At 43.6% G+C, this 20315-nt stretch overlaps 1 protein-coding gene and 1 long non-coding RNA gene across 14 annotated transcripts in view; one reads left to right on the forward strand and one right to left on the reverse strand.

Annotated features, from left to right (window-relative positions):
* Positions 1 to 20315, reverse strand: part of PTK2 (protein tyrosine kinase 2) — a 254549-nt gene that overhangs the window by 163873 nt on the left and 70361 nt on the right. For 11 of the 12 annotated variants that reach the window (XR_012378376.1, XM_073893261.1, XM_073893260.1 and 8 more), the window contains one exon: positions 7434 to 7660. Coding sequence is in view for 11 of the 12 variants with exons in the window: in XM_025871182.2 (XP_025726967.2) it covers positions 7434 to 7660 (227 nt within the window). In the remaining variant the exon portion in view is untranslated. Of the gene's footprint in view, positions 1 to 7433; positions 7661 to 20315 lie in introns of those variants that run through there. The other variant, XM_073893265.1, reaches the window with a different exon arrangement.
* LOC141372859 (uncharacterized) lies at positions 3896 to 5726 on the forward strand. Of its 2 annotated transcripts, XR_012378377.1 has the most exons (3): positions 3932 to 4305; positions 5126 to 5234; positions 5361 to 5726. It is a non-coding gene; the product is annotated as an uncharacterized lncRNA (long non-coding RNA). The 2 variants fall into 2 exon arrangements; XR_012378378.1 differs by lacking the exon at positions 5361 to 5726 and having other exon boundaries at positions 3896 to 4305; positions 5126 to 5310.

A 20315-nucleotide genomic window follows, 5' to 3' on the forward strand; every position in this document is an offset into this window, starting at 1 on the left:
GGTGGACAGTTCTCTCCTTGGTGGCTTCCCTGCTCCAGGGGAGAGAGGGAAGTGGAGATGCACGCAACACTATGCACGAGCTTCTAGCTGGTCTCATATATGCGCAGCGATGCTGCTTAGAAACAGACGCTCTGGGTCCAAAACTACTTAAACATGTGACATTTTGGAAGTACGGCCACCAGGGAAACTACACCAATTATACTTGGCACATAATGTTACAGACTGTCCTTCATCTCATGCTGATGCTGGATAAAATCAATCTTAAAGCGTTTAACAATGTGACAGACCACAGAAGGGAGGGGGCATTTCGTTGTTATTGTAATTTATGTTTCCCTGATTACATACTAGTGAGATGACACTGTAATTTCATTTCTAAAAGTTCTTTTTATGATTCTGCTTGGTTCAACTTTGTCACTTAACTTTTAGACAATGCTCTGGAAAGAAATAATGACCCTTCCACTGGTAGAAAGAAATCCTGCAAACCGTTCCTTTGAGTTCGTTCACTCTTGAATGTTCACTCCCTCATTCGGTCAGTGGACACACATGATAGGTAAGACAGAACCCTTACCCTCCAAAGCCTTAGTCTAGAAGGAGAGAGGTGATGCTGAACACATGCATGAGCTGACCAGTCTGTGGGGAAGGTGGCAACAAGGTAACAAGAGATATCTGCTATGTCCAGCTGTCTTCTCACAGTGATTTGCAAGATTTATTATGAGAGAGCTCTAAAACCACACACAGTGTTGTCAACAGTGCTCATCTCTTTCCTTCCTCCCAGGGTTCACAAGTGCACTCATCACTCCTGATCTGTTTGTTACAATGTCCAGTGGTTATTTTTCTGTGTCTCTCTTTCAGATGCTCTTCACAGTTTCATGGTGAGGAAACCAACAGTTGTTACTGTCCTCTGCTCCCACCTGCACAGGAGAAGCCTACCGTCATTCCTACCACAAAGGCGGTGTGGAGATCCAAATCCTGCTCTCCACCATGGTGCATCCCTTCTCTTGGTTCAGCACTCACCCAGAAGTGGGCCCAAAGCCCCCTGAGACAAAGCACACCTGTGTCTCTTTGTTCCCTATTGCTGCTATAACAAACGGCCAGACTCATGGGCTTAATAGAACACAAATGTATACTTCTCAGTTCTGTAAGATCACAAGTCTGAAATGGGTCTCAATGGGCTAAAATCAAGGTGTTGGCAGGGATGTGCTGCTTTCTGGAAGCTCTGGGCTGGCCTTCTCCAGCTGCTAGAGGCCCCTCCGTGCATCTTCAAAGCCGGCAGCACTGCACCCAACCCTTCCTCCGCAGTCCCCTCCCTCCGACCACAGCCAGAAAAGGTCTGCAGCTCATCTCCCCATCTCAAGGTCATCTTCATCCTGGTCACATCTTCAAAGTCCCTTCTGCCACGGAAGGTCACATATGCACAGGTTCTGGATTAGGATGTGGACCTCTTTAGGGGCCATCTCTAAGGATCTAATAATAGAGAATTCTTTCTCATGCTCTTGCTGTCTCATATTCTTCTTAACACTGCTTTTGACTATTTTTCCCTTAAGATTTTTCTTTCTAGCTTCTTCCTGGATGACACTCTACCTCCACTAAAGGAATAATTTAACTAAAATCTCTGTAGTCCTTTCCTGCACCAAAATTATCTGAATACACAGTAATCACTGTTCAAGTTTTTAAGTACACATTCACCTGATCCTCTAGCAGAGAGAAAAAAGTTTACATCTGAGACACACATAAGGCATCAGTGACAACACCTAACAATAAACACCACAGACCACGGCAGAGACCACGGGACTACTGCACACAGAGTCCTCCAGGCATCCGTCTGTGGCTGAACTCAGGGAAAACTGCCTGCTGGATGCCTTCCCCTACAGCCACGAGCCATTCTTCGCACAGCACGGCTCTGTTCACAGAGCTCCTGACTTCTACAAACCCACAGAATCCCAAACTGTTCATGTGTTTGACTACTCCGATCAGAAAGCTGATTTTAAATTGATTAGAATGTTTCTCTCTACTGTTATTCTTCCCACTACCAGCTTGGTTACAACAGTTAGTCCTAATCCAACCAACTACATTCACCTTTTAGCAACCATAGGACTGAATTTCTTGTGTTCAGTTCCTCCTGCAGGTTCAGGTAATTACATCACCTTTCTCTAGAGGTTCATTACGAGCACAGAAACCTCGGAGTGTACTATACAGTCAGAAAAGGGCATTGAGCCTGTTAGTAAACTTGAAGATACTTTGAACGTGACAAGAATATTGTCCAACAACTCAACTGCAACTTAATCTTTAGCAGAATTATATGATATTTGCCCAGATTTGGTGTCTGGGTATAAAATGCATTGTTCTAGAACCTGTGATTTAAGGAAAATAGTAACAAGGTAGGAACGAAGGTCTGACAGAGGTTATCAGTAAGGTCAGGTATGGTTTTCAATAGGTGTAATCTCTGATTATCAATTCAATTTCTTTTATGGTTATTTGTCTACTACTTTCTACTTCTGCAAACAACGTTCCTAATTTACATTTCTGTCAGAAGTACTCCATTTCAGGCGCCTGGGTGGCTCAGTCGTTAAGCCTCTGCCTTCGGCTCAGGTCATGGTCCCAGGGTCCTGGGATCGAGCCCCGCATCAGGCTCCCTGCTCAGCGGGAAGCCTGCTTCTCCCTCTCCCTCTGCCTGCCTGTGTTCCCTCTCTCACTGTCTCTGTCAAATAAATCTTTAAAAAAAAAAAAAAAAAGAAGAAGTACTCCATTTCATCTAGGATTTCGTGTAGTCACTCAAATGAGGATCTGTCAAGTACATACTGTGTGCCTGCTAGGCCCTGCTGAAGATGCTGGGGACATTACCAGAAGGCAGAAAGGCCCCTGTTGTCACAGAGCTTACAGTCTCTTACAGTCTGGGGGAAGAAAGCAGAGAACAGAAGAGCAAACAAATCAAGAAACAAGACAATCTCCATAAGGAGAAATCATCATCAAAATGGGGCGATGGGAAACAAAAACGTGGAGGAGAGGAAGCACTCCTGGGCTGGGAGGCTGAGGAAGTGAGGGCAGTCACTGGAAATAAGAACAGGCCACAAGGAGCCAGATCCTACAGGTCCTCGTAGGCTGCTGAAGGAACCTGGCTTTCCTCTGAGAGAAATGGGGAGCTGCTGGAGGTTTTGAGCAAATGACTGATTACAAGAGTTAGAGAAACAGCCCAGGGAGCAGAAAGTCAAAGGGAGCGAGCCGGAGGAGAGAAGGTCATGGAGCGTGACAGGGAGAGGAGAGAGTCAGGGGCTTCTGAAGGACCTAAATGTTCACCCTACATGAGACAGGAAGCCACAGGAAGGTTCTGAGTGGAGGAGTGACACGCTCTGGCTTTCACTTTCATAGGATCACCCGGTTGCTGGGCTGTGAACAGACTGAGGGGTCCCCAGGGGGACGGCGGGATATCGGGAGACCACAGAACTCGAAGAAGGTGTCGCAGTAGGGGTCAGATGAAGTGGGTGGATTCTGGGTGCATATGGGAAACGGTGTGGACAGAACCAGCTAACATACTGCATGTAGGGCGTAAGCAAAAGAGGAGCAAGGGTGATTCTAAATGTCTGAAAGAAGGGAAGCCTTCAGACTGACGCATGGACAGTCCTTTCGGAGTCAGAAGCACAGAGAAAGAGGAGAGGGGCAGGTGCAGCTGGGCAGCACACAGGTCCTAAGTTCAGAGTGAGACCAGTCAGAACAAGGGACAGGTGTGGAAAAGGCAGAGCCGGATTAAACACTGGGCACAGCCTGAAGAGACCATGGAGATGGAGGAGAGGTGCAAGGGGCTGCACGCAGGCCGCTGCGCGGTGATGGCCAGCAGCCGCCTAGATCCCTACAGCACTTCTTTTGGGGCTCACGGGTCTGTTCCAGTATGTCTCCTGTTTTCTTAAAGAGAGCCTGTGGTATTAATGTTCTACATCCTTATTTCTCTCCTAGACACCTTCATTCCATGTCTTCATGACTGACAGTCTGTCTGGAAGACTGCTGAGGTACAATTTACTTCCCTGAGCCCTGAGAAGATACTGTTCCAGTGTTGTGCTGCATCCAGCACTGCTGGTGAAAAGTTTGATGTAAATGTCATTCTGTTTCCCAAGTACGGGATTCTTCTGGTAGAATCTGGAATTTTCTATACACCCTTATTATTCTGAAGTACCACAACAATGTTTCTAGGTGACCATTCGTATTCAATGTAGTCTGGCATGGGTTAACCGTGGCGCTCTGGGGTCGACCCCAATCTGAGCTCCAGAGTTGCCTGGGGCACGCTACTGACACAGGGCCAAAGCCGTGGCCAAGGTAAGTGATGTCTGCCTCCATGGGCTGCTGCTTATTTAGGGGCAGGATGCACCAGCTTGCCATCACTTGTCAGGAATCATGACTGGGTTTACGACTTGCACCTGATTTCGGTGGTGCCTGGGCAGTCACACAGGTTGAAGATGATGATAACGACAGAACGTGCTTACATGCCCATCTCACAGACCCCCCCCCCCCAGGAGGTTCTGGGCCTCCTCCTACCACAGGCGAGGCCACGTGGGCCGGTGATGGCCTCTGAGTATCCAAGGCCATGGGGCCTGCACCTGAGACTCTCGGGTCCCTTCAAAAAGGAGCCTCTTCTACTGTTGCTGCTTTGTGCACTTTGCCTATAAATGGTGGAGTCCTAGGAATCCTTTCAACAACCAAACATTGAAATTAATTAAAATATAAAGTAGCACATATATGTAAAAGGAGTAAAATTATTAACTGCGGCATGAGAAATAAAACCTCTGTAATGAATTACGACAAGAATCCAGATATATTCCTGTTGAAAATAAATCTCTCAACTTCTCCAAAGCTCTTGGTTCTTCTGAGTCAAGCAGTCTGTCTGATGATTACTTTCTACAGAGCACAACTGTCTAGCAGAAATAAAAATGCAAGCTGCATATGTTACTTTAAAATTTCTAAAAAAAAAAAAAAAAAGGTAAAAAGAAATGGGTGAATTCAATTTTAATAACATACTGTATTTAACCTCTGTCAAGAACATGATCTTTTCAATAGGCACTCAAAACAGGTTACTAATGAGATATTTTACATTCTTTTTTCACACTAAATGTTCAAAACTTTGTATTTTTACACTTAGAAAACATGAGTTGAGACTAGCCACCTCCAAGTGTTCAAGAGCTGCACTCGGCTGCTGCGGCAATGCGGGGTCTGAATCGAGTTACCCCGTTACTGTGGGCAACAGTAAGGTGTCTCTTTTCAGAAACTGGGTGGCCTGGCTTCCTCTTTGCTACCATTATTAAATGGCCTGTTTCTTTCTGCCAAGTGCCTACACTTCCACTCTGAACTCACCCCCCACCCCATTTCTGCTGTAGGTCACTGGGCCTCAAATGCTGCCATGTTCCTTCCACTGTACTCCTGCCTAACAGTATATGCTCGTTCCTTTATCTGTAATGTTCCTTGTGTGGTGCTTCTTGTGGAGAAAGATCGCATGGACATGTGCTTCAGTACTATTTTGTTCAGTTGTGCAAATCCATTAATTTAGAATTAAAATACTGCATTTTCAAATGTTATAGCATTAAATGAAACTGGGTTATGAATAATACCCAGCTTCCATCACAGGAAAAGCTGTGGTGAACCATGCCAACTCAGAGTTCTTTGCCTCGAGTTGAAAATCATCAACTGATGGGAGCTATTAAATTTCAAAATTTATCAACTACTATGAAATAAAACCACCTGGTTCTCAGTCACATGGATTTGCTCGTATTGATCCTCATAAAAGTTAGACCAGTATGTTCTCATAACTTAGGTATGTGAATCTGGTTTAATTTTTTCTTTACAACATAAATGTTTTCATGTCTGATAAGTCTGTAACATTGGCTAAAGGTCTGACATGTGCCCAGTGATCACTGGTTTTCTCCTTGATATGGATCCTCGTGTGCAGTAAATTTGATACCAAAACACCTTTGTCGTGGAGCCTTTCCAAGGTGCATTTTCGGATATAATCAATCTTGAATATTTGCTAAATTTCTTATCAAATTCACATCTCTGAAAGGCTCCCCTCCTGTACAAATACTGAGAAGTTTATTAAGGCTGATGCAATGCTTTAAGAAACTTCCTCATTCACCGTAACTGAAATTCACAAAGACTAGAACATACGCTAAGAGCCTTCCCATAAACTCTACATTTACGAGATTTCTCTCCAACATGAATCCTCCAATTAACATTAAGGCAGAACACTGGCTGCTGGCCTTTCTACCAAGTGACTGTGTTTATAAGATTAAATATAAAACAAAAGTATAGGAAAAGTAGAAAAAGCCATCAAGCTTCATAAAAAGTTTGCAACAAGAGACTACTACATTTCAATTATAGCACATGAACAGATGTTAATACATGTTTAAGCCCTGAATGAATTATTCACCTCTCAATAATTAATCCATCTGAACAGTGAGTATTGCGATATTATAGAGGTAATGGGAAATTACACAGAATTCAAATGTAATACTGTGCCCTTCAATCTAAACTCTGCCAATCCCTTTAATTTGCTTAAAAGTACTTAAGGCATGTAAGTTAAAGAGTAAGAGATTAATTAGCTTCATTATTATAAAAAGAAAGGGTGAAAAAAGACATATATGTTCATCCTGGCACTGGACACTATCCTACCTAGAGAGGAACACAGAGTAGGTAGAGGGGAAGGAAGGAGCAGTGGTTCTGTAACACTTGGCCAAAGTAGACACTTGCTGGAAATTGACGTCCTGAACTCAGTTTTCTGAAACCACACTCTCACGCCCCACTCTCAGCAACCCTGGCCCGCGAGGCGCCTCTCACCACTCCCGGCCAGGATGCTCACTGACCACCCACAGGCTAACACCTACATTCAACATCACTCACGCAGGCTTCCTCGCCACCAGGATTGCCTTGGGAGGTGCACTCTGCACTGCAGCTAGGGCCACGGGTGTCCCCCCCGCCCCCCAACCCCAGCAGACAGTAAGCTGCTATATAAACAGGGACCCTTTACACCCCCAGAACCTTGACAAGTGTCTCGTATATGGAACCAATCAGTTTTTGAAGAACCTATCCTATTCAGAGTCATGCAGATACCTTCAAGACTCACTTTCTAGAAAATAATTTATTTCCTAAGTATTAGAGGTGATTTTAATTGCTTTGTTCTCTTGTGTCCTAGAGTTTTTTTTTTTTTTAAAAAGGAGAGATAAGCATCAATAGCATTACATGAATAACATACCACTCAGTTATTATTTTCCTAAGAGATTTTACAATTAAAATCCTGGTCAGTCACATATTAAATGAATAAATATTATAAAGAAAAAGTTAACATCGCTGTAATATGGGAATAAAAATTTTTATCTTTTTTTGGTATGTGCCATTAACCTACATGCCTATTTAACCTAAATGTCCATGGAGGATATCTCCTAGGAAAATGTACTTACCCTGACATCAGTAGCATCTCCATGCCTGATAATACTGGCCCAAGTGGCTGGCTCACTGCTGTTTTCAAAATAATGAAAGACCTTCAACACTCGCTCCATTGCCCCAGGGGAACGTTCCACTCCAGTACCCAGGTGAGGCTTGGTACTCGAATTCGGTGTGTGATTCAAGTTTGGGTCAAGGTAAGCAGCTGCCATTATTTTGCTAGATGCTATGTATCTGTCATACTCTAGAAGAGAAAAAAAAAAATGTCAGTGTACCATATTTGAAATCTATTAAAATGTGGTTAAAATGTGTTTTTAAACACTGTTCTATGTTCTTCCCCTATGGTCATGTCCTATGCAGAAGGTGAGCATCAGGAGAACTGAGACCTGATTTACCGAAATAATCACTGTACTCCCCTGCACGCAGAGCAGTACCTAACTCACAGTAGCATAACAACTATTTGTTAAATTTTTACTAACAAATTAAAAGGCCAGGAGTCCTATTTCTGCTCTGTCAAAAATTCACCACGTTATCTATAAACAATGTCCCCTCAACCTCCTCCCTTTTAAAATCATAGCCTTTAAATCTGTGGGGAAATTTCAGAGGAAAGCCAAATATGTTAATTTTGTTGCCTACTTTTGAAAACTTCTATGTGAGATGCAAGTTCTTTCTTCATACAATAAAAACTCAATGAGTGGTCATGACACGAAAACCCCAGAGTTAAAACCAAGTCCTCCCTCTTAGCCAGTCCCTCAGCAGGAGAGTCAGACAAGCCACAACTGAAAGCAAAACTAAACCACAAAGCACGAACAAACCAATGTCTGCCGGTGTGATAGGACTTCCATTTGAATGTGGGGGAATGGTTTGGCCAAGATTAACACTCCCACTGAGACACTCAGGAAAGTCAGATTAAAAACCAGCCCAGGGTCTGTAGTCCGAGATGTTGTGAGGCAAGGACAGCAGGGGACACAGACGGAGACATAAGAGACACTGAACAGCTGCCTTTTCCCAAAGGGCATCTGCCAATTCTGGGCCTTCGAGAGCCTGAAGATCCAAGTAAAGCTACTGAGGAGAGGGAAGCCAGCTGAGCTCCTAGCAGTGAGAGACCAAGTGATGAGCGTGGGGACCCCAGGGCTGGTGAGCAGGACAGGGTGGAGAACTGAGCCACACACTCTGCTAGTTGTCCCTTTACGATAGTCACCAATCCTGAAACCAAGAGCAGAGGGAGCCTCTAGAAGCTGGGTGAGGCTGAAAACAGGCAAGAGGGACTAGGAGTCCACCTGGACCCAGGACACAAGACAGGAACAGCATGACTGACAAACTCAGTCTAACCAAGAGAAAGCACTACGCCCGAGCACAATTCACCCCTGCAAGGGAAATACCCAGTAACTATGCACATGAGGTATTCACTAAAACTGACCACATGCCAGGTGAAAGAGTAAGATTCAATAAATATCAAAGGACTAAAATTATTAAAAGTATATTCTGTCTCTAGCATAAAGCTGGACCACAAAATAACTAGAAAATCTCCAACTGTTTGGAAATTAAGCAATGTATTTCAAGTAACCTGTTAGCCAAAAAGAAACTCGAAGTATTCTGAATTCGACAATACAATTAAAAGAAAGATCAACACTACATGCAGACAGAGCTGTGATTAGATTAAAATCTACACTTTTTTTTTAAGACTTTATTTTTAAGTAATCTCTACACCCAACCTAGGGCTTGAACTTACAACACCAAGATCAAGAGCTGTGCATTCCTCCTACTGAGTTGGCCTGGCATCCCTAAGATCTGTACTCTTAAATGCATGTATTAGAAATGAAGACTGAAAATTAATGGTCTAAATATCCATATCTCACAGTACAATTTAGAAGTCGAACAAAATCAAGGTTTTTTTTTTTTTTAACAAGAATAATGCAACTGATAGACCTCTAGCAAGACTAATCAAGGGAAAAAAGATAAGGCGAAAACTAGTAACATCAAGGATGAAGCAGAACAGATAAGAGAATGTTAATAATAGGAGGTAATGATAGAATATCAGATATTAACAAAAGAGTCATGAACAACTTTATGTCAATGAACATGAAAGGTGAGATGCATACACAATTCTTTTTTTTAAAGATTTTATTTATTTATTTAACTGAGAAAGAGAGAGAGCACATAAGCAGGGGGAGTGGCAGAGGGAGATGGAGAAGCAGGCTTCCCACTCAACAGGGAGCCTGACTTGGGGCTTGATCCCAGCACCCTGGGATCATGACCCAAGCCGAAGGCAGACACCTAACCAACTGAGCCAACCAGGTACCCCGAGATGCATACACAATTCTTTTCAAAGTACAATTTAAGCCATTATAAACTGCTGTTGTACAAAACCAAAACCAGAAATATAAAGCCTAAATAGACCTATTCCATTAAAAATGGTCTGTAATTAAAATTCTTCCCACAAAGGAATATCTGAATTCTTCCAATAATTTAAGGAAGAATAATATTAACCTTACAGAAATTCTTCCACCGAACAAACAGGGAACATTTCCCAACTTACGAGACCAGCAAAACAATGATACAAAACCAGACAAGCACAATACGAGAAAGGGTACAAATCAATCTTTCTTATAAACACAGGTGCAAAATTAAAAAAAAAAAATCAGCAATTTAATCACACAATATTTTTAAATAATGTATTATGACCAAGAGGGGTTCTTTAAAGGAATGCATCCTGAGAGGCAACCCTGCATCTCCAGAGTCACTCAGAGGAACTGACATCCCAGTGGTGAAAATCACTACCTGTAATACCAAGTGTGCCGAGGGAGAAGCCAAACCAAAAACACTACACAAATGCACCTCCGTGGCCCAAAATCAATGGCAGAATCCTTCATAAGTCTCCAAGGAGTAGGCGAAACGTCTCAAAAGATAAAGCAGAGCTATAATGCTACGAGAGTGAAGCAAGCTCTCTGTGGCAGAACGTGGTTTTGTTTTCCAGTTTAGTGCTATCACCTGCTTGTCAAAATCCCATCTACGCTATGAATTCCCAGATTGGTGAGATTCCCACCACCAAGCCTTCCCGGACTCTTGTAGACAGTTCTGTATCAGACTGTTAACAACCACCCACCTCCCCTACTGGCGGCATTCGCCTTTGTCTTTCTGTTGGTCTGGAGGATTCTGACATCTTGGCATCTCTTTAGCAGTCACAAAACTTTGGTTTGGTCAGTTTGAGGGATGGTCTCAATTATGGAATGAGAAGTCCCAAGCGATGCTTTCTGCTACACGGCCCATTCCGTTTCTAATCACTGACAGAATTCCCTGTGTTGTTTGTGTGACTCTGTATTTGTTTTTGACCCATGGCTAAAGCTGTACAATGGGGGCTGCCAATCTTCTGTGTCTCTAAATGAAACAAGCCCTCCACTGTCCTCACCGCAGAGAGGAGGGCTTTTGCAGGGCTCTGTAACCGTAGCCCTCTATAACCTGTGTGCATTACCAAGTATCTTTCCCAAACACCTGTCAAAGAGGAGGAAATGAAAAGATTTTAAAAACTGAAACTGGTTTTGGGGCGCCTGGGTGGCTCAGTCAGTTAAGTGTCTGCCTTCGTCTCAGGTCATGATCTCGAGGTCCTGGGATCGAGTCCCGTGTCAGGCTCCCTGCTCGGTGGAAAGCCTGCTTCTCCCTCTCCCCCTCTCCCTCTGTCCCTACCCCCTGCTCCTGCTCTCTCTCTTGCATGCTCTATCTCACATAAATAAAATCTTTAAAAAATAAAAATAAAAATGAAAGAAAAAAAGCACATAACTTGTATCATCAGAATCAGTTAACATAAAATTACTGCCAAATTGCTATAAAAGTTTCCAGCCAGATGCTTACACCAAGCGTACCCTTATTTTGTCCAAGACTTCGAACAGTTCCAGTGCCAAGGCCAGCCTGCTGTGCACACTCTGCTGAGCGCCCACTCAGGCATCAGGGGCTCTGACACTTGGCACACTGCCCCAGTTCAGGCAGCCCTGCACGGGGGCCCAGGACCCCTGGGAATGCTGACCCCACTGCTGACTATCAGAGCCTTGGCTCTCCCTTTAACACAGGAGATAGACACTTTTTCTGCTCTTGAAAGAAGGAGGGCAGTCCCAAGTCAGGGTGTGAGGAAACAAGGTGCTGACAAACCTTGGAGTTCACTCTGGGCCTCACCCCACAGTCTCATATAAATGCTCCATAAAATAGCACATATGGAAGAGAGATGAAATGAACATCTTCCAGAGTTCCCTAAATGATATTCACTAGAACACACTCAGATCCCACCAAGACAGCAAACTGATTATGCTTGAAATATGCCGGCCCTTTAATAAAACTTGAGATGTTTGCCAGAACATGAGAGAAGCAGCGAAGAATGCAAATTGATACAGCTAAATTAAAAAAACTTAAGACATAAACACAGTTGGAGAATTTTTAAGAAGTTGGTGATGATACTAGTTACAGTAAATTCTTAAACAAACTAGACTGGTGTAAAAACTTTCTTCTCCCAAATGTTGTTCTTTCATACAAGATTTGGGTTTCTCTTCTCATAAAGAGTCTAACCTGAATATACTAAATTTCCTATATTGATTTTACTTAACAAAGAGCTAACATTACTTAAATATTTAATGTTATCATATCAATATGTGACAGCCTGTATTTTTTCAAAAGTAGCTGTAAAAGTACCTCCTGTGGCGCTCTCTCTCTTCAACAGGTGGAGGCTATGTTCCTTCCCCCCAAATCTGGGGTGGGGGGGGCTTCTGACTATCCTAAGAAACATCCTACGCTAGGTATTAAAAGGCAAACTAGGTTTCCTTGGTTCTCTTGGGCTGCTCGCTCATGAAACCCAACCAACATGCTCTCCAGAAGCGCAAGAAGCCCAAGACCTGAGCTCCAAGAACCAAAGCCTTGAGCTGAGCTTCCCGCTGAGAGCCAGCATCAACTTCTGAGCCATGTGGCAGAGCCATCCTCCGATTGGGCCCTCTGGCTCCCAGTTGTGTCACCCGAGCTCCCACCACATGGAAACAGCTGTCCCTCCCTGTTGAGCCCTGTCCAGACTACAGATCTGAACAAAATAATTCTTGTCATTTTAAGCCTCTCAGTGTTGGGATGACTTGTTATCAGCAATAAGTAACTAATATCGCATGTATTCCAATTAGAGTAAGCACGGGTGGTTCTCGCTTTGCACAGGAGTGTGGGACCCCACGATGGCTTGACAGAAGGGGTTTGAACAGCATCTGCCTTCTTCTTCCTGTCACTCTTACGACTAAGATATGGAGTGAGCATCTTTCCAATGTCTTGGCAAGCTGTCATAATCCTTTCTAAGTTTTGGGTCAGCATCCAACATTTTATCCCTTGTACGTTCAGTGTCATAAGCCATCTCTGAAAGCGCCTCTGATACAAATTTTCCTGCCACGTCACCTCCTCTGGAACACCCTCTTCCTTGTCACAACTCTTCACCTGTCAATAAGTTCGCCTTTACTTACAAAGCTCCTCTGACAACTAGAAAGTCTGGCTCCACAGCAAAGCCAACATTCCTATAGTCAGCTGTTTCTGTGACTGTCTCAGTCAGAACCCTGCATGGTGATCTGCAGAGTGCAGGAAGTTTCTGCCGCACCACACACACACATTTAGCACTCCTCGTTACTTCCTGACATGCTGCTGGGATTTCTGTGTCTGCATCATCTCCAGCTGTAGCATTTAGAACCTGCCCAAACTCCATGCACAGGCCTTAAGAGCTGAAATAACTCCTGGGTCCACTGGCCAGATTAATGCAACGAAGTCTACGGGCGCTCCACGCAAGCCGAGGGCCCTGTTGCCCCTGCTCCCTGGTCACCAGCTTCACGGGGCCTCAACACGTTCAATTTCACTTCATGTTACTATTTCCTGCTTCAACTCTGCATTTCATCTTTGTTGCCCAATTCCCTTTTCTGATGATCCATCTTTGTAAAATGTCACAGGGTTTTATCACTGGCAAACAAGAAGGCACCACGACTACACATTTGCTGTCTGTGTATAAAATGAGTACCAGACGCAGGGTGGCCAGGCAGCAACAGACTGGGAAAGAGCTACCATGACTGGCCACTGGTCACACTTCACATCTGTTATTTTGTAGCGATCTGAAGACTAAGTTTGTACTTTATTCAAGTGCTCACAGTTGATATACGTGTTAAGTAAAATTGAGCCATTCTGTTGAGGACTGGTATTATTTAAGCCACAGAAATTGATATATGTGCATACTGGAACCTTGCAAAGCATGGACTGCCTGTATAACAAATCAACTAATATCTTTATTAAACAGATTGTTTTTTGGATTTCAGATAATATGGCAAATTATGTAAATCATTTACTTTATTTGAGGTATCACTATAAAAATTTTAATGCTGTATTTCTGGTGAAAATATTCAACATTAGTCTTTAACATCAACTTTAAATTAACTTCTAAGATTGCTAATATTGAGACCTTGAAAGTAATTGGTGAATAATTTTTGGAGACTTAAAAAAAAACCTAAGGAAATGAGGAATGGCAAAATATAAATACAAACGTGCTGAGTTACATACAGTCTTACTTACATTCAGCCTATTTAAACTTATCTTATTTATAAAACCCACATTAACAAAGTACTATTAAGATGAGGTTTTAAATCTAAAGTTAAATGTGTTAAGTTTATCATAACCTACTCGTGTATATTTATTTATGCTTTAAAGATTTTATTTATTTATTTGACAGAGAGAAAGAGAGAGCACAGTGGGGGGAGGAGGAGAGGGGAGAGGCAGAAGCAGATCCACCCCCTACCCCCCCACCCCTCCACGGAGCAGGGAGCCTGATGCGGGGCTCTATCCCAAGACCCGAGATCATGACCTGAGCCAAAGGCAGACGCTCAACCAGCTGAGCCACCCAGGTACCCCTACTTGTGTATATTTAAACTCAGAAACATAGAGGTGGCTACTGGCCAAGATTGTGATCTGTTCCCTTATCTTAAAAAAGGAGGAAAACCTAGAAACAATCAGAAATAATCCTTAGCATATATATCCAATTAGCTAAACTCCTAAAACAAATGTTAAAGAGATTCTGTCTTGGGATCCAGACGGAAAACTGATCTTTTCCTTTCTTAATATTACAGCAACCTTCTACACTGGACATCTCTAACATTGCTAAACCCTTCTCATTTTTTGCACTTGAAAAAAAACAAAACTATACAAGTACTTTGTCAATTTAGAATATTAAAAATAATTGAAGTATACCCTGTGCTTTTCCCAAAATTTTTTAAAGATGTATTTATTTGAAGGGGGGGAAGGGGAGAGAGGGAGACAGAATGTGCAAGTGAGCGGGGCAGGCGGGGGGGGGTGGGCAGAGGGAGAGAGAGAATCTCACACAGACTCCCCGCTGAGCGTGGAGCCCAACCTGGGGCAGGATGCAGGGCTCACTGCGGGGCTCAATCCCACGACCAGTGAGCCCATGACCTGAGCTGAACCCAAGAGCTGGACACTGAGCTGCACCCCTGGATTTCTACACTTCGGATCACTGTATTATGGAAGCCACCTCCGTGTGCTCAGGTGGCTGCTGACGGCTCCAGCAGGCCTGTGTGCTCCCATTTAAAGCTCAGAAGTTAAAATATAGACCACCAGCAGACAGGCCTTCAAGGCTGGTTATGATTTCAGCATCCAATGAAAACAAAGGGGGTTTTCTCTATAGACACCTCTAATTAAAAATGGGAAAGGAAATAATGGCTTATTTGAGACCTGTCTTGAAAATCACACTGATTATACCTGAAGCCTGTGCGAACACCTGTGAAGGTCAAAGGAGAATCCTGGGGGCCCTACACACAGGAAGCAGGTCTTATGTTTCTACTATTTCCGGTATCATGAAAACAGTTGTCCAGTTCGATTTAATGAATCCAGAAGGACTTCAATCAGATAACCCAACTGATCCTACCACAAGCGATAGATGTTAGACATCTTTATCCTATGTTGGTTCAGTCTACTCACCTGTTCAGTGACCATTCCAGTCCTCTCTGCTCTCCTATGTTTCCCTTTCCCTGTCGTTCCAAAACGAGCACATTAGCAAACAATCTGTCCAACTGCCTATTTGATTCTGTATCCCTAAAATTTTCTAGCAAGGACCTTAGAACGGAAAGCTATGAAAACCCAAATGGTGCTGTATTCCACCACAAAACTAAGAATCACATTTCCTTTTACCTTCAATACCGGAATATTATTAACCCTAAGATACCTAAACCAGCCTCCAGGCCCCAGTAACTAACCAACGATACCTGCATTTCCTTGAGCCCCAACAGAGCTCAGGGACTCTGATAAATAGGAGAAAACATGAGCCTGAGGATCAACAGTCTGGGCCAACGGCCTTCCTCACAGAACTACACAGACACTAGTATGGATCTATCTAAATTCCCTCAGGGTATCTGTATTCCCCACCCAGACCAATTTAAGTACAGACTAATTGTTAAAAGCCAGGTATTACATGCAATATATGTATATCCTCTCAAAACATAACCACCCAATTATTCTTTGTGAAATCAGATGATCGTCCCCTGCATACTGAATCAAAACGAACTCTCCAGTTACTTGTATTTATTAATAGTTCAATGTGACATGTTGCTGGGAAGGGTCTAAAAACCTGTAGTTCACCAGTTTGAAGGAGGATCTCTATGCTGTTTAGGAGTTCCCAATCGAGAGCATGGGATTATACACGACAGGGAGATAGGGCACACGGAACACTAAGGGCTCACCTCACCAGCAAAAACTCATCAGCTCACAGTCTTAGATGTTATAGTTATTCTCGACTATTCACTGGATAGCCAAGGTGGAAACTGTACAACAGGTATCCTGGGTAAATAATTTAGGGAAAAAAAAGCCCACTTTGTTATCCAAGAGGGACCAACCTGATCCAAAAGACCTTTTCTCTCAGGCCTTAAGCCAACTAGAAAAGCAGCCATAATGAAGGTTCCCCCAGTTTCTCGTGACTGTCATGTTAGCATCTTCTTCTGTGTTAGGTAGCTAGGTACTTAAATATAACAAAGCCATTGTGCTGAGCTAAGATCCAATTAAAGCGAAGAGTAACAAAAGGAATGGAAATGGATAAAAAGGGGGTTTGGGGAAACCATGACAAGGGAAATGGCCCAGAGGTGGCCTAACTAAAGAAGAAGGGCCTCCAAGAGGCTGCTAGCCAAAGTCACACAATAAACGAGCATGTCACACACCCTCCACTGTTTCTAGGAGCACCCACAGGTAACTGAAGCTGCCTCCCCAGACAGCCATCCATGTGCTCAAAGCAAACTTTGATAAACTGCAGCCAACTGACCAGAGGTCATATCAAGACACAAAATGTATGTCCATCTTCTCTGTTCTAACAGAACAGTTAACAGTAGTATGAATGGATAAACAAACTGGCCTATCCATACAACAGAGCAGAAGAGCATTCAGCCACACCAAGAACAAAGTCCTGAAACCACTACAACATGGATAAACCTTGGCAACATTATGATAAGTAAAAGCAGCCAGACAAAAGGCTGTATGTTGTAGGATCCATTTATATGACAATTCCAGAAGAGGCAAATTCAAGGAGACCGAAAGCAGGTACGTGCTTGCCAGAGGCTGGAGGGAGGGAGATGGGGAGTGACTGGCCACGGGTCCTGGGTCTCGTTTTGGGGCAACAGAGCTGGACAGTGGTGATGATCACACAACCCTGTGTGTACACTTAAAACCACACAGAGAATTTCATGTTATGTGAAATTCTGTTACGTAAATTTTATCTCCATTTTTAAAATTTATTTTTTTAAGTATAGTTTTTCTATGGCTCCAAAATTTTAAACACCAACAATGCTAAGTGTGGCAAAGATGTGGAGCAACTAGAGCTTTTATACGCTGGTGGCTGGGCTATAATTTGATACAAGCATTTTGGAAACGACCTCTGCTACAGCTGAAGAGCACCGTGACGCACACTAGGAGGAGCCACTGCACTCTTAAGTACACGCCAAAGACAGACACATGTAGTATTCACAGCGGCACTATTCACATAGTTCAAAACTGGAAACAACCCAACCATCCATCAATAATAAAATAAACGGTGGTATATTCTTACACGGAATACTATGCAGCAATGAAAAATAAGTGCTACATGCAATAACATGGATGAATCTCACAGACATTATGATAAGTAGGCAAAACTGAGTCATGGTGACAGAAATCAAAATGGTGGCCACCTTCCCGGGGATGCTGACTGAAAGGAACCATAAGGGAGGCTGCTGGGGCTGGTGACATTGTAAACACTGATATGGAAGGCAGGAGTTAAACCTACACCAGGATACATAGGATGTGTGCATTTTACAGTATATATATTTCAATTATATACCTTTATTTACAAAACGAGAACAAAAGTTTTTGCCAGAAGACTCTTATGCAACAATTAACCAAAAGCAACATGCCATGCCAAATGCCCTGGCTAAAATTAATTGCCTGAGCCACAGTTACCAGCCTAGCAAAGAAGCAACTCACATGGGCACATTTTATAAATGACAACTGTTCTTGATTTTTACGTTTCTGCCTATGCCTCTCTTCTAACTGTACATGAAGATGCTATTTTGTAAAACATGTAAAATGAGTGATGCTTGCAAATCCCAAATTACTGTTCATTCACCATCTTCTATGAAAGGAGTTCTTTATGCACATACGGCCATACATATGCACCTACGTACATACTGATGACAGAGATCTTTGAGAATCTGTTGAAAAATATGAACATTTTCAAGAGAAAATGTATACACACACATAAAATTTTGTATATGATTGCAAAGTTCATGGATCCTCAAAAACTCATCCTTGGACCCCAGCTCTAAGACCAACAGTCCAGCCAAGGGAGGTAAATGTCTGCCAGTACCAACACTCATTATAAATAATTAAATTACCACTTCCTGGGTGACTCTACACGCAAGGAAGGACATAGGTCATCTCATTTAATTTCATTTCCACCACAACTGCTCTAGACGGGTGGTGCTCACCTGGTTATAGCAACAGAAAAGTCTAAGATGAAAGACACTGTGTGTTCCAAGAACATAAGTCTCCTCAGTGGCTGGGTGGTGACAGTGTGACACTGGGGCTCTGAAGCCCTTTCAGTTAAGGCACACTGTACATCTAAACACCAGGGAGCCCCTTCAGCCCCACCTAACAACATTCTCTGCCCCGAAACTCTCAAGCTGAGGGAAGCAGTCCCCTTTAATCAGTACGCACGCACATGCACGCACACACACAACTACTGCAGTCCCCATACTGGGAGTAGCACAGTGCATGCTGAAGGGTGTGGCACATCGTGTCACACACACTGTGGGAAAGGCGAGAGAAACCTGCTGGATCCGGCACATCCTGTAACGGGGCTTTCTACGGCAGCTTCCCTAGGACTGACTGGAAATGGGAAGAAGGCGGCAGGAAGAGATCTTTTTCCTTATCGTTCAATCAACGGTAGCCAACGTGATGAAAAGGAACGGAGGAAGTCTGGCCAGATGGAGTGGGTGGATGGCCGATGGGAGGCTGGATGGGTGTGTCTGTGTCACACAACAGGACCCCCGGGTCTCCTGGAAATCACAGTAGTAAGGACTGTCCCTCTGAAGCCAAGCTAAGGAGGTCCGTGCCTGGTTCCTAATCACTTCTACTGAGCACATCAATCATGATATACATTCTCGAACACATCTTTGTTACTAATTGCAAATCTCCCAGATAGAAACATGGTTAAAGTATTATAGTGCTTTTTTTAAATTTTATTTTATTATGTTATGGTAATCACCATACATTACATCATTAGTTTTTGATGTAGTGTTCCATGATTCATTGTTTGCATATAACACCAGTGCTCCATTCAGTACGTGCCCTCTTTAATACCCATCACCAGGCTAACCCATCCCCCACCCTCCTCCCCTCTAGAACCCTCAGTTTGTTTCTCAGAGTCCCCCTCCGTTCTCTCCCCCTCCGATTATAACTGAATGATATGTTTAAAGATGTAAAGTAAAACACAGTTAATGCAGATGTTCCAAAATCCACATAGAAAACCTACATTAACTAATTCCTTCAGCACTTCAACATTTCTGAGTTTTATATCTATCATTTTGTATACTGCAACAAAACACTTTCCTTACAAAGAAACAATCTCAATACGATGCCTTCAAAGAGTAGAAAAATCATGCTTGTAGCCAGGGAAGGGGGGCAGGAGACAGGGTGCTCCTCCTGAACCTCTTCCTTACAGGCGTGAGCACTTGGCCTACCCGGGCTTTGAGCGCCCACATTCTCTTTGCCATGTTCTACAGCCGTACTCCACAGCAGTCTTACCCTAAGAGAGCTCCCATGCTTCCCCCTTTCCCCTGGTACCTCCTGTTAGTAATCCTTCAAGCTTGGCTCCTGGATCCCCTATGATGAGCCCCGCTAGGCACTGTGCCTCGTACTGGGTCCCTGAGTCCTGGGAGGGTTACAGATGCTGAAGGTTCATGTCTGTTCTCCTGAAAGCACTTTCCAACTTGAAAGAGGTGTGAGAACAGAGCCTAGCCCTCTGTGATGTTTAGAGATAGAAGAGAGAAAGCTCCTCGTTACCACAGGAAATGAAGAAGCTGCAGCCGGTGGGACCGAGAGGCTGAGGGACCAAGTCAAGGAAGGAGATGCCAAACGCAAGACCTGGTCAAAGGAAGAACCTCTGCACCTGGGTGCAGTGATGGGGTGGGGGGGATAACCTGCTGAGAGAGAGTTCCACAGAGCTTATAAAGAAAGGAGGTACAGACAGGAAATGCAAGGAACTCATGGCATTTTGCTGCAAAGGGGGACAAAGACATGGGGACCCACCCGCAGAGAAGGCAGGGTCTTCCTGCTGGCCCTGTGTGTGGCACATGAAAGCCACACAACAGATACGCTGA

This window comes from Callorhinus ursinus, unplaced genomic scaffold, assembly GCF_003265705.2.
Source record: "Callorhinus ursinus isolate GAN/ISIS: 27379988/994484 unplaced genomic scaffold, GSC_fseal_2.0 scaffold5, whole genome shotgun sequence".
NCBI lineage: Eukaryota > Metazoa > Chordata > Mammalia > Carnivora > Otariidae > Callorhinus > Callorhinus ursinus.